This window comes from Mercenaria mercenaria, chromosome 12 (genome assembly GCF_021730395.1).
Source record: "Mercenaria mercenaria strain notata chromosome 12, MADL_Memer_1, whole genome shotgun sequence".
Lineage (NCBI taxonomy): Eukaryota > Metazoa > Mollusca > Bivalvia > Venerida > Veneridae > Mercenaria > Mercenaria mercenaria.
In genome coordinates, this window is record NC_069372.1 from 1099864 (window position 1) to 1113110 (window position 13247).

Here is a 13247-nt window from a genome sequence, read left to right on the forward strand (position 1 = left end):
AATTTTCCTATTCTTAATCAGCATTTTGTATGATAAAATGTTAATAAAAGGAGCAAAAATGAGCATAGAATTAGCAATATCGTTTACTGTACCACTCCGCTCAGTGTCGTCAGGAAGAGCGTCAGTTGCATCAAGAAAGTGATCTTTTACAAGCTGTATGTTATAAGTATTATTTCTAATGAGTAACAAACGCTTGTTTCTTTTATTGTCAACAAATGTTAAAGTCTCTAAGATGCATGTAGTATAGAAATTCGTATTAGTTTCCTACCACGGTATTTAATGACCCACCTTTAAAATGTTACTTAAATGTGACTCTAATTAAAGAAATATTTAATCAACGAATTGTCGACGTTATTTGCAATTAGAGTACAAATCAAGTGACAAACATATAGCTATATTTATACCGTGTAATTCTACAATTTTGAATGTGTTTTAGGCAATCGAACACCAGGTGGCATTGAACATAATAACCAAAATGGGTCTGATAACCTCGTTGGTTTTCATTCTTCTGACAGTTGTTGTCTACTGTGTCTTTTGGAGGTAAGAAATTCAGAATAATACACGGATTAACAGGAAAGTGGGGCTTTATTTGATACTGTATATAATTTCAATATCTTATGAATTATTAGTTATTGGGCGATTAGTTGTACAGATAGTGTACATATATTCTACATTTGCTTCTTTCATATTGATGAAAAGTATTCTTACTAGTATTCAAGTATCCTTCTACATTGTCGACTGGCTACTTTTACAGCGTGTATGAAAAAAAATAAAGGTAAATTTCCCAGACGTATGGAACAATGTAAACACAGCAAGAGACATACAGCGGAAAAAAGGACAGCCATAAACGGGCTTCAAAAGTCGTATTACAATTACATTTGAATCATATGGAAGATATAAAATGGGGATGGGGCAGAGAAAGGGATTGGGATATTGGAGAAGGCTAAAATGAAAACATAAATATTCCATGTGGAAAGCCACGTTCCAAAACGCAGCGTCCAAAGACCACAAACTGCATCAGTGTAAGCATGGATTCGCACAAGCACAAAACCAACAAACAAGCACCAACGCACATGCACACGCACGCACATGCATATAGACAAAGCAAAAGCAAAACAAACAAGCAAGTAGGACACAATGAACAAAACAAAGGAATACAGTGGGGCATTTCCCGTGGACGGCCTGTGGCAAAAAGACCAGTTGGAAGCTCCCACTCATAGACAATTTACTTCATAGACATTTAATACTAAACGGGCAATTAAGCTGAAAACAGGGGCACCGTTTGGCACCGTAACTCTCCGCTTAGAAAGGCTCTAACATAAGTGACACCATATCAGATTGGGTCAATCTGAGGTCTACGTGCACCATTTTACTCATTAATTTGTATGAAGCTAGAGTACCAAAAGCCTTACTTTTTACATCGTCCTTACAAAGGTCCTAGCATCATAGGTGATCAGATGCAATCGACTCTGAATATGTTAGATATTGGATATGAATGTAAGATGTGTTCAATTTTGTTCGCTTCAATTTAATTTGTTTCGGTGTTTAGCAAAATACACGGTTCATTATGAGTGTTTGTATGCTCCTGCTTCTGTTTCAAGTCTTTAATCTCCACACCCACATATACAGGAGATATTCGAAAGTGGCATTTCTTGGTAAACAGTTATAATGCCTGTCACACTATAAGCATATTAAAGATTTTCATGAAGATCATAATTCAAAAGCAGAAAACATACCTTTAACCCGGATGTTTGTTTTTAAAACAATAACGATCGTGGAAGTCTTTAAGACGCTAATAGCTAGTTTCACATGAAATATTACTTCAACATCCCAGAATGAATCTTGCAATAAACAAAATAAAACTTGAGTAAACAAAATTCTTCTGTAGTAATTGAACATGCTGTCTTCATGACCAGAAGTAAAATGCATTGTCTGTACGAGACTATCAAGGTTAGGCAATTGCATGAAACTTTGTAGCTTGTAGCGTTCTGTTTTTGAAAACGTATACATTTTCTTTTCCTTTCCGGACTGTTAGCACTTTCTGAATTACATTTTAATACTTGCAAAAGTGACAAGACTGGATCAAAAGCTGTCGGAAAATTTAGTTTTCGTTGAAGGTATTTAAGATTACCTATAAATTTGACCTTTCCACATCATTAAAATACTAACCTTTGTCTCGCAATTTATTTATTAGCAACCTATTTTTTGACAGAAAAAGAAAATGTTCTCATTATATAACGAATTATTTGTACTACTAACTGCCAATCTGTTTCAGACACGTGAAATCTGTCCAATCGATCATCATAATGAACTTGTCCTGCATGTTGTTTTTGGCAAATCTGTTATTTTTAACAGCGATTGACAGGACAGGTAACAAGGTAGGTAATTTGTATTCCAAATAGTTTTCCATATGTTTGTTTAATTCTTAGTACGATATATGTTTGTGCATGTGCGTTTCTTCTGTTTACAAATGTGTCTAATGCTGCATACCTTGATCCATATTATGCAACATTGTGTAAAGTATTTTGATATTTTTGAGTATGTGAATTGCTACGTAACTTAAGAATTATTTGTTGTTCCAATTAATATACGTATAGTTGTCAGTTTCTTAGGTAGAGATATTTTGTTTCAAAACGCTGGTACCTGTCTGTATAAGATGACAGATTAAAAGGTTCTACGGATAAGGAAGATACACAATCGTATACTTTGTAGTGAATCTTACGAATATTATGCTCATTGTGTGTGCTTGTCTACGATATAGTGACACACACGGCGTTAGCAGAAACGCAAAAAGCGGGGCAACGGCGATATTTACATAATTATATATGTCGATGTCCGTCTGTGTCACAGTGACGCACAGAGCATTGAAAAAAGTGCAGGAAGTGAGTCATTCATATTTCAAGAAGTGCATACAGAAATGTACTTTGAAAAGAATACGATCTCGGTATTTTTTTTATCTCGCCATGTTTCGAGCGTTTAACGCTTAAACCAAGGACTGTAAAATATAGTTCTTTTGACTTCATTTATAGTTCTTTTATCAAGGAAGGAATTCGTCAATCGATGGCAAGAGTCGTTGTTCGCGTCACTTAAATTTTCTGATTGAGAAAAAGGCTTAATGAGCGGACACTTCGAGGTCATCGCGACCACGTCGTTTCTTATTAGGTACAGATACTTAACCGAATTTGTACTGTATCAAGACGTAACACTAAGAAGAACCTACTGTACTGGTGGAGAATAAGATTATAGAAACTCGTCTAAAACACATTGCGTCATCACATTAAAAAAAACAAACGATCTATTATAAAACAATTTTAAATAGGTGTAGAAGAGTATATATGTTCTCATCTGGTCAACTATACTAATACAAGACTGAAGTACAGGTAAGATATACAATAAATCGATGAAGATATTCCAAATATTTAGTATTCTAATCACACTACAAATGAGCCTAAGTAAAGTCATTTTGTATTAATCATTTTGTTATTTTCTGCTGTTGGAAAAGAGCGCATTTATAGCAGCAAATTTATCTACAAAATATTCATAGACACTGGCGTGATATGAAAAATAAAACAATAGCACAAAAGTAACGGATTCTAATGATAAAACAGAAGAAAGCGCTCAGTCTCAGCAAAACCACCCATGTAATGTAATACTTTTACAAAATTTATAAACTTTATATTCATATTAAAATAAAGAGCGTAATTCATTTTATGCAGAAACGATCACCTTGTAAGTTTACAAATAGATAAGATGTCAATATAATATATTTTCAGATTGTTTGTACCACAATAGCAGCTCTTCTTCATTTCCTGTATCTATCAGTGTTTGCCATCATGCTTGCACAAGGTCTTGAACTGGCGTACATAGTCTTGAAACCTGTCCATACGCACACCCCAGGATTGCGCCTTCTATTTGCCTTTTACGGTAAATGGCGTGCCTGTCAAATATATTTTTAGATCTGGCATAAGGACATAATTATAATGAATAAAATTGGATGTCTCTGGTTACAGAAACAGATGTGAATATCCGGTCCGAGGGTAACTGTTCTGGCAGTAATGGCTCTTTGCTGAGTTTCCGATAAAGCAGTTACACTAGAGCTTGATATTTCCGTCTGCATCTACAACCAGCGGTAGATTATTTTCTTGCATACCGTATTTTACTTATTATGGATAAAAACACGCTGAAGTAACTTCTTTGTAGCACTCTTTCTTATAGCAGCATATATACAAAGGGATATAGAAATGACGTCACGACGTTTCAAAAACGTGCAAAACAATGATTCGCTTTATCATTTGTAGCGTAACGTTTTGATTTTATTTCCGTAAAATTACTTTTTTGAATCCAGAAATCTTAAAGCAACATATCATTGTATTTGATTTTTTTTGTATTTTACATAAACATAATGAAAGCCATTAACATTAAGAGACATCTTGCAAAGGGATGTTAGATGGGTTTTGCCAACATGCGTAAATTCGTCGGAAAGGCCAGTGCGATGTGTAAGAAATATGCGTAATTAGTGTAGTGGCGATCGAAGGATATTTCAAAACGTATTTCTCTTTTTGTAATATTGGTAGGTTGTTGTAGGTATTTCTTGAAATAAACCATGAATGATATTAACTTGTTTCAATAAATGATTTTTGAGGTCAGTATATATCGATCAGTGTTTCAGTAACAGGGGATTTAAATATGTTTATATGAATGTATTTAATAATTCCTACCGTTTGATGGAAATATATACAAATGTAATCTACTGAATATCAACCTTAAGTTTATATTGTGTTTCTTTTCACAGATTTTATTTTACCTATATGTGTGTACCAGATATTTTAGGTGGTCATATATAAACAATGAAATATTTTTTTCCATATTGACATCGTGCGTGACGTCATTTGTTACATTAATTGCACGTGTGTCGTCGCAATTAAAAGTTCAGTAACATTGGTATTTCAAGTTTTATTCAGTCTAAAGAACAAACTTTATATCAGTTATATAGTAAGCTAAGTGTAGATGTGTATGTTATGAAAATGTTAGTATATATGCATCGAGAAATATGCACTTGGTCTTTCGCGAAATAATATTGCGCTCCTAGAGTCGCGAAATATTTCAACTGTAGAATTCATGCACGTTTCTAAAAAAATGAAACAAACCCTGTAATTTTAAGTTAAATAAAATATAAGCAAGTATCAGACTGAAGCTAAATTATCACTCATTAATCAAGATGCATTGAAAGACGCCGTGAATCATCGTTACGAACATTATATTTTTTTCAGGTATAAGCGTCATTATTGTTGCAGTCACTATGGGAGTTGTAAAGCTTGAGGGATATGGAAATGATGAAGTGTAAGTAGTGTTCTGCTTAGTATTCTTAATTATATGTGATACTCTCTTGAGTTTATTGGTTCACTATGGGAGTTGTAAAGCTTGAGGGATATGGAAATGTGAAAGTGTACGTGGTGTTTTGCTTAGTAATTCTTAATAAGGTGTGACAATCTCTTGAGTTTATTGGTTCACTGTGGGAGTTGTAAAGCTTGAGGGATATGGAAATGAGAAAGTGTACGTAGTGTTCTGCTTAGTAATTCTTAATAAGGTGTGATAATCTCTTGTGCTTATTGGTTCACTATGGAAGTTGTAAAGTTTGAGGGATATGGAAATGAGAAAGTGTACGTAGTGTTTTGCTTAGTAATTCTTAATAAGGTGTGACAATCTCTTGAGTTTATTGATTCACTATGGAAGTTGTAAAGCTTGAGAGATATGGAAATGAGAAAGTGTACGCAGTGTTCTGCTTAGTAATTCTTAATAAGGTGTGATAATCTCTTGTGCATATTGGTTCACTATGGAAGTTGTAAAGTTTGAGGGATATGGAAATGAGAAAGTGTACGTAGTGTTTCGCTTAGTAATTCTTAATAAGGTGTGACAATCTCTTGAGTTTATTGATTCACTATGGAAGTTGTAAAGCTTGAGGGATATGGAAATGAGAAAGTGTACGCAGTGTTCTGCTTAGTAATTCTTAATAAGGTGTGATAATCTCTTGTGCATATTGGTTCACTATGGGAGTTGTAAAGCTTGAGGGATATGGAAATGAGAAAGTGTACGTAGTGTTCTGCTTAGTATTCTTAATTATGTGTGATACTCTCTTGAGTTTATTGGTTCACTATGGGAGCTGTAAAGCTTGAGGGATATGGAAATGAGAAAGTGTACGCAGTGTTTTCTGCTTAATATTCTTAATTATGTGTGATACTCTCTTGAGTTTATTGATTCACTATGGGAGTTGTAAAGCTGGAGGGATATGGAAATGAGAAAGTGTACGTAGTGTTTTCTGTTTAATATTCTTAATTATTTGTGATACTCTCTTGAGTTTATTGATTCACTATGGGAGTTGTAAAGCTTGAGGGATATGGAAATGAGAAAGTGTACTAGTGTTCTGCTTAGTATTCTTAATTAGGTGTGACAATCTCTTGAGTTTATTGATTCACTATGGGAGTTGTAAAGCTGGAGGGATACTAGTATGGAAATGAGAAAGTGCACGTAGTGTTCTGCTTAGTATTCTTCATTATGTGTGATACTCTCTTGAGTTTATTGACTCACTATGGGAGTTGTAAAGCTTGAGGGATATGGAAATGAGAAAGTGTACGTAGTGTTCTGCTTAGTATTCTTAATTAGATGTGATAATCTCTTGCGTTTATTGACTCACCATGGGAGTTGTAAAGCTTGAGAGATATGGAAATGAGAAACTGTACGTAGTGTTCTGCTAAATATTCTTAATTATGTTTGATAATCTCTTGCGTTTATTGGTTCACTATGGACGTTTTTAAGCTTGAGGGATATGGAAATGAGAAAGTGTACGTAGTGTTCTGCTTAATATTCTTAATTATGTGTGATATTCTCTTGAGTTTATTTTTACATTTGTAAGCGGAAATTTCAACTTAATGTACAAATATTTTGCATAGTTATAATAGGATCGATGGTATTCATCAAATTTGTGTGGCGTCTAAGTATTAACAAAACCTCAATAAACATGGGAATAAAAAGCCTTTCGATCGCTTGTGCTTAAATATTTCAACATAATAAATGCAGGAACATGTTTTATGTATTTAACTTTTGCAGGTGCTGGCTTTCGGTAAAGACCGGACTTATCTGGACATTCCTCATCCCTGTTATGTTGGTCATTTTGGTAATGTATTATACAAATTTATCTTGTTTATTTATATATTTCATTCGTATCCAGAATGCTTATTATTACTTTACTTGTCTAGCTACATGTATTTACCTCTAAAATATTTGGAGGTGTAAAACCCGATTGCAACTTTTTCTGTAAGTTTGTGAAATACATGAGCGTTATTAAAGAAACAACCATATATTTGAAATATATTGAGCAATTGTTGAAAGAACGCACACACGCACGCACGCACGCACGCACATTTTGTTTGATCCTTCTTTCATTCTTTAAATTTGTCAAATGCAATGTTGTGTATGTATGAAATTATAGTCTCTGTAACCATAAAGTCGGCTGTAAAAGGCGGCTGTAAGAGCAGTAAATGTCCTAACATTGATTTACCGCAATGGACGCTTCACATGAGAAACGTCCGGTATATTTCCAACCTCCGCTCAGGAATATTGTCAAACAATCTACTGTACCGATAAGGGGAGATAACACTGTGTTGGAGTTTGGTATATTTCACGTTTCTATGCTTTGTCGTTCTATCGCCTCCATCGCAGAGATAGAATGACAGGATACTTTAAAAATATATAATATCGTTCTTTCGTTGTAGCGGTGAAAAAAGAACGGCACAACAACACATTAGAAAATGTCGTTTTTGAGAGGGTGAAAAAACGATACTTAGCTGCGTTTTCGTTGGTTCGTTCTGTCGTCACCACCACAAACACTGAACGAACAGACAGTTGTATGGCACCGTTTGCTATTTTTGAATTTACTAACACATGAACTACTTTATTTCAGATAAACCTCATCATTATGGTGGTTGTAATAAGAATTATGTGTGGAACAGCATATATGTCAAAGAAAACGAGTACAGAAAAAGTCAAGTGAGTGCTGCCTGGTACTACATGTACATTTTTAAAACTCCATTCTGTTACATGAAGACATGAATTATCCCGCGTTAATCCCTTACTTACTGGTACATCCCTATCCAGGGCCTTTACGATTAACCTGACTACAAAAGTGCCATGTAAATAATATAACATTGGCCGCTTGGTGAAAAAAGAGATGCTATTATACATGTACATTGGTCAAGCTAGGGGCAAAGGGCTATGGCTCTCTCTTTTTTATGACTAATTTTATTGTTATTTTAGATTGATGTACATTGTGCAAATATTTATAACTGATATCTGACTTTTAAAAAGGGGACGGTAGCCCGCTTAGCTCAGTAGGTAGAGCGCAGATCTACGAATCGTGAGGTCGTGAGTTTCATTCCCGGACAAGGCTTATGTTCTCTGTGACAATTGATAAAAGAAATTGTGTCTGAAAGCATTCGTCCTCCACCTTTGATGTCCCAGGATGTTATTTGCAAAGAACAGATTAGTACCAGTTCAAAACCTGGTTTGGCTTACTGCCTGCCGTTACAAAACTGAGATACTGTTGAAAAACGGGACTAAATCTAAAGCAAACAAAATGAAACAGGACACAAAGGATTTTCTTTTTATCAGTTGCAAGTTATTCTGTGATACCAACGAAAAATTAAATCTATATCGATAAAATATATACTCAGAATGGGATTAAATTCTTTGTAGATCTGGTGTTTTGAGTATTTTTGTCATGATGCCCATCATGGGACTTACATGGATGTTCGGAATATTTTCGATGGACGAAGAAACAGTGATCTTCCAGTACCTATTTGCAGTTTTCAATAGCTTACAGGTTGTTTAACTCCTGTTTTATAATCCATTCAAAGTCATTGTGTCATCTGTTACAATATTTGATTTTTTTTGCGTAAAACAAACAGAAGATTAAAGATTTAACAACTGGTGTACAATTTAAGACAAAACTTTTCGTGATATTTTAGTCTGTACTTATGTTAACAATTACCATACACCCCGGAAACGTCTATGGTCAAAACCCAATTCGTAATGTAAAATTATATCGATAATTGTTTGTAAGTAGACAAAAGAACTATTCGAACCCATTAATCAAACCAAAGGGTCACGAGATGCTTGTATGCAGCTATAAGGATTCAATATCTTTGTACCATATTTTCTGTTCATATCAACATATTTGTACATGTTGGGAGAGAATTCAACCTCTGCCACGAACAGACTCAATGTCAAGCCAAGCCGGCTATTATTTTTCTTGGTTGCGTTATATGCTTCGAAAGGATCTTCCAATAGAATTATTTACTCCCAAATTTTATTTCAGTATTAGTTAAGTATAGATTTCAACGAACTTCTTTAATTAATTTCAGGGATTTTTCATCTTCATTTTTCACTGCGTCATGAACAAAAAGGCAAGATGTTTATATTAATATATTACGCTTTCCTATTTGATTGTGCGATGACTACTAGAATACTCCATGAAGCTTTTCTGCTAAATCTTATAAAGTCGGACGGAGGAAGTGGAATTTTATCTTTTCGCTTGCTTTGTCATGCCCTTAAAAGTTAGGCTCTTGGTGCTCTGACCTCGGACAACATTTTGAGTGCATTGGTGTAACCATAACTTAGACTGACACCATTTAAATGTTTTACTTTATACAATCTGGTATTTTGTTACTAGTGTTAGAGCCTTTCACATCGGGGAGGTGTTATTATGCTTACACTGTCTTGTTTAACTTGTTAACAATATGGTATATGCGAGATTGCCATGCCTAAATGCGTTTAAACCCCCCAATTTCCTTTATATTTGTGTTTCGTATATTGTCTTATTTGTTGTTGGTATTTCTGTACTTTCACCAATCGCTCCTCTGCATTTACGTCCTTTTACTATGAGTAAAGTTAGTTGCCCAACATACTTTTTGCCACCGGCCGTCCGTAGGCTGTGCCCACTGTGTTGTTTTTTCCTGCTTGTTTGCTCTCCCTCTCTCTCTCTCTGTATGTGAATGTGTGCGCCCGTCTTTGCGCTTCTATGGTTTCCACCTTGCTTTTTTCCGCTTCCCTAAACACTATTTTAGTTTTTGTATATATTTCAAATGTATTTGTTGTTGGATTTTTGATGCTACCCGTCTGCTACAGTTTCTCTTTGTTGTTGGTCTCCCCTGCGATGCATGGCTCTCTGGCTGTGTTTGGGATGTTCTGTGGTTCCGCGAAATCTACATTTACGTTTTTTGTAGTGAATTATCATCTGGGTTCTGCAGCATTCTGTCCATGTATACACGTGCTAGTTCTGTTGACAGTTCTCTGCTATCTGAAGTTATGACCTCTATGATCCTCCCGGGAAGTTCTAATTTTTGACGGTTGAAAGGACCTCGGACATTTTACTATTCAAATTGCCTATCCAATTAAGGAAAAAGTGACATAGGGCTAGACTTCTGAAATTGCATAGTAACGATAGTTGAAGAGCATTTCTTGATAAATGCGACTTCATTTTAAATTTATGAACAAAAAAGAAGACTTTGTAGACAATGCTCATTCTCTTTCCTATTAAAGTATGAACATAAATCATTTTTACGTTTTAAACATCTTTCCCCCCATTGACGCAACAAAATAGTTCACATGCCTTTGTAAATAATTATTATTATACGTATGCTGCAAAAATGGTACTTGGTCACAGGGGGGAAAGTATTTAAAATTGAAAAAAAACTACGTACAGGGTGTACACCAGGCAAATGAATTTTACATAAATATTTGACACTTATTGCATGTGTTTCCTAAACCTTACATATCTACAGCTTTATTCATATTTATAAAAATTTCAAGCATAGAAAACACTAAATTAAATAAATAGCGGACATAGAAAGTCAAGCTAGAAAGCAGACTGATCCTTATAAGTATATCTTATGAATTTTTCAATCAGATCTGTTACCTCTTGACAGTCGTAAGTCCGTCGATTGAGTGTCATCAGGATCGAGACAAATGCGTCTGTCGTAAGTCAAGAACCAAGCAGGTGGCTTATATTGGAAATATTACATATATATGTGTCTTCAACGTAAACATGACAAAGAGATACAGACGAACTTCTGTGGGAATAGTGCCACTTTGGTACAAATTGTTTACCTTTTGTAGGACACAATTGAAACGAACCTAGAATGCATTTTAAGAACAACATTTGCTTTTATTCGATCCAGCAACCTATAATCTAACAGAACTACACCTGACACCATCTCCTTAACTGACCCAGTTGCTTACAGAACTAACAGTGACACCCATAGAACTAATACTGACCCGCCCAGAACTAACACTGACACCCCCAGAATAAACATCAATTCGCCCACACGTCTGAAACTTATTTCGAGGCCAACTGAAATACTAGTTAGAACTTCAAAGAACTAACACAGACACCCCAAGAATATCTACATAAATGTTAATATTAGCTAGTGAAGTTCTGTTCCACTGATATAAAATGCTAAAAGTAAGTCATCCCTGAACCCACAGTGGAAAAGGCAGTCTCCTGCACCCCTCCGCTTCAACTTAAAAAGGCAACTACGCCAATGTATGGCCAGCTGCACCACTGCATGTACTCAATAATAATCCTCCACATAATGCCCGGTCAGTATTGTACATGTGTAAACAGAGTATAGCAATAGATGTATAGAAAACAAACAATAGGCTATGATCAATGCATCAGTTATCACTGGCACTCGGGTGGAAATAACTGAAGTACAGTTATGGGGCCAAAAGTTTTGTTCCACTTTTATTTTTTCCTTTTCGTTTATTCTTAAAAATGTCAATAAAACTGATAATCTGCATGGTATAAGTTTATTTATTGTGTTAAAATATTTTATAGTAGACATACCTTAAATGCAAATGCTTATTTTAACTAAAAATACACATTTTAAATTTTTCAAAAATATGACCCTTAGTTACAAACTGTTCGAATTTCAAGAAAACAAATATGAAATAAAACTAGGTTTTGTGACAGTTTGATAGGAATATAACTTATTTATCAGTATTTGAAGCCATTGTATAAAACTATCAGCTATTGAAGTCATGAAATAGCATTGAACTTAGGGCAAAATCCCTAGCATAATGTCCGATGTCCTTTTCTAAAATAATTATAACTATACTTGAAAAAAATCACCAATTTACCAATGCACCAATAGAAATAACACTAATAAAAGTTGTTCTGTGCATGTTTTAAAAGCTTTTTAAAGTCTTTCATTTTCTAGTTCGATAGGGTTCTCTATTGTTTACCATGCATATTTTTTACAGAAACCTGGTCAAGCCCTAGCTTCTGGCTTTTATATCCCAGCCTGGAAGTTAAACCATTTACATTGCCTCGTGGTAAAATTTTCACTCGTAGAAAATGGTCATGGAGTGCAATGCATTTCGAAATCTTTCAGGGATATATTAAAAAGTTAACCCTTATCATGCTGGAAACGATTGATTCTGCCACCTTTGTGACCAGTGTAGATCATGATCAGCCTGCACATCCATGCAGTCTGATCATGAACTGCACTGTTCGCCATTCAGTCAGTATCTTTTTGACAACCCCTTTTAACAGTTAATGGCACTGTCCAAATTGAAAGATTGACAAGTTCATAATAGAAATTTAGCAGAGTAGGTGTTAATGCAGATACAGCTCTCAGATACTGTTCGACACCAATACCTTAAATATTGGTCCCAATCTCACCGCCCATAAGATTAATTCAGACAGACAGATGTTTTAGTATTACATAGTTAATTTCGCTTAATTATCTAACAAAAGATCTATGTTATGTAAAGAATACATGTACTGTATTCACATTTTAACGATTATCATATTTGGGCATATTGTGACAATCATATTGCTTATAATAATATTATCTGCATCATATTAGATTCAGGTTGAAAGCGGAAAGATGCGGGCCAGGTGGCTTTCGTCTAAAACAGGAACTAACTCAATTGTGTTAAACAGTTAGAAGATTACGAGAGGCAACGTATATATTTGAATTAAAATCAATATAACATATGTGAAATGCAGGATCCTTAACAAAAATATATACAGTTTAATGTTATTAATTATTAAGAGATATTCAGTTATGAAGATATCTGACTTATTAGAAAAAAATCATTGATTTAATACGTAATTATATTCATATTTAAGTCTTTAACGAGATCCAGTCATTCAAAAGTATTTTAACATATAATATTGTGAATCAACT

General features: G+C 34.6%; 2 protein-coding genes across 2 annotated transcripts; both read left to right on the forward strand.

Moving 5' to 3' along the window:
- Positions 1–200: 200 nt before the first annotated feature.
- LOC128547148 (putative adhesion G protein-coupled receptor E4P) lies at positions 201–6515 on the forward strand. Its single transcript, XM_053518898.1, has 5 exons — positions 201–540; positions 2276–2378; positions 3774–3924; positions 5271–5340; positions 6443–6515. The coding sequence occupies exons 1-5, from the start codon at positions 476–478 to the stop codon at positions 6513–6515; spliced, it is 462 nt and encodes a 153-aa protein (XP_053374873.1). The 5' UTR covers positions 201–475.
- Positions 6516–6798: 283 nt separating this feature from the next.
- Positions 6799–9516, forward strand: LOC123533868 (adhesion G-protein coupled receptor D1-like). Its single transcript, XM_045315810.2, has 5 exons — positions 6799–6839; positions 7105–7171; positions 7958–8043; positions 8749–8875; positions 9417–9516. Exons 1-5 carry the CDS (start codon positions 6799–6801, stop codon positions 9474–9476), a joined length of 381 nt encoding a protein of 126 aa, XP_045171745.2. The 3' UTR covers positions 9477–9516.
- The last annotated feature ends 3731 nt before the right edge of the window (positions 9517–13247 follow it).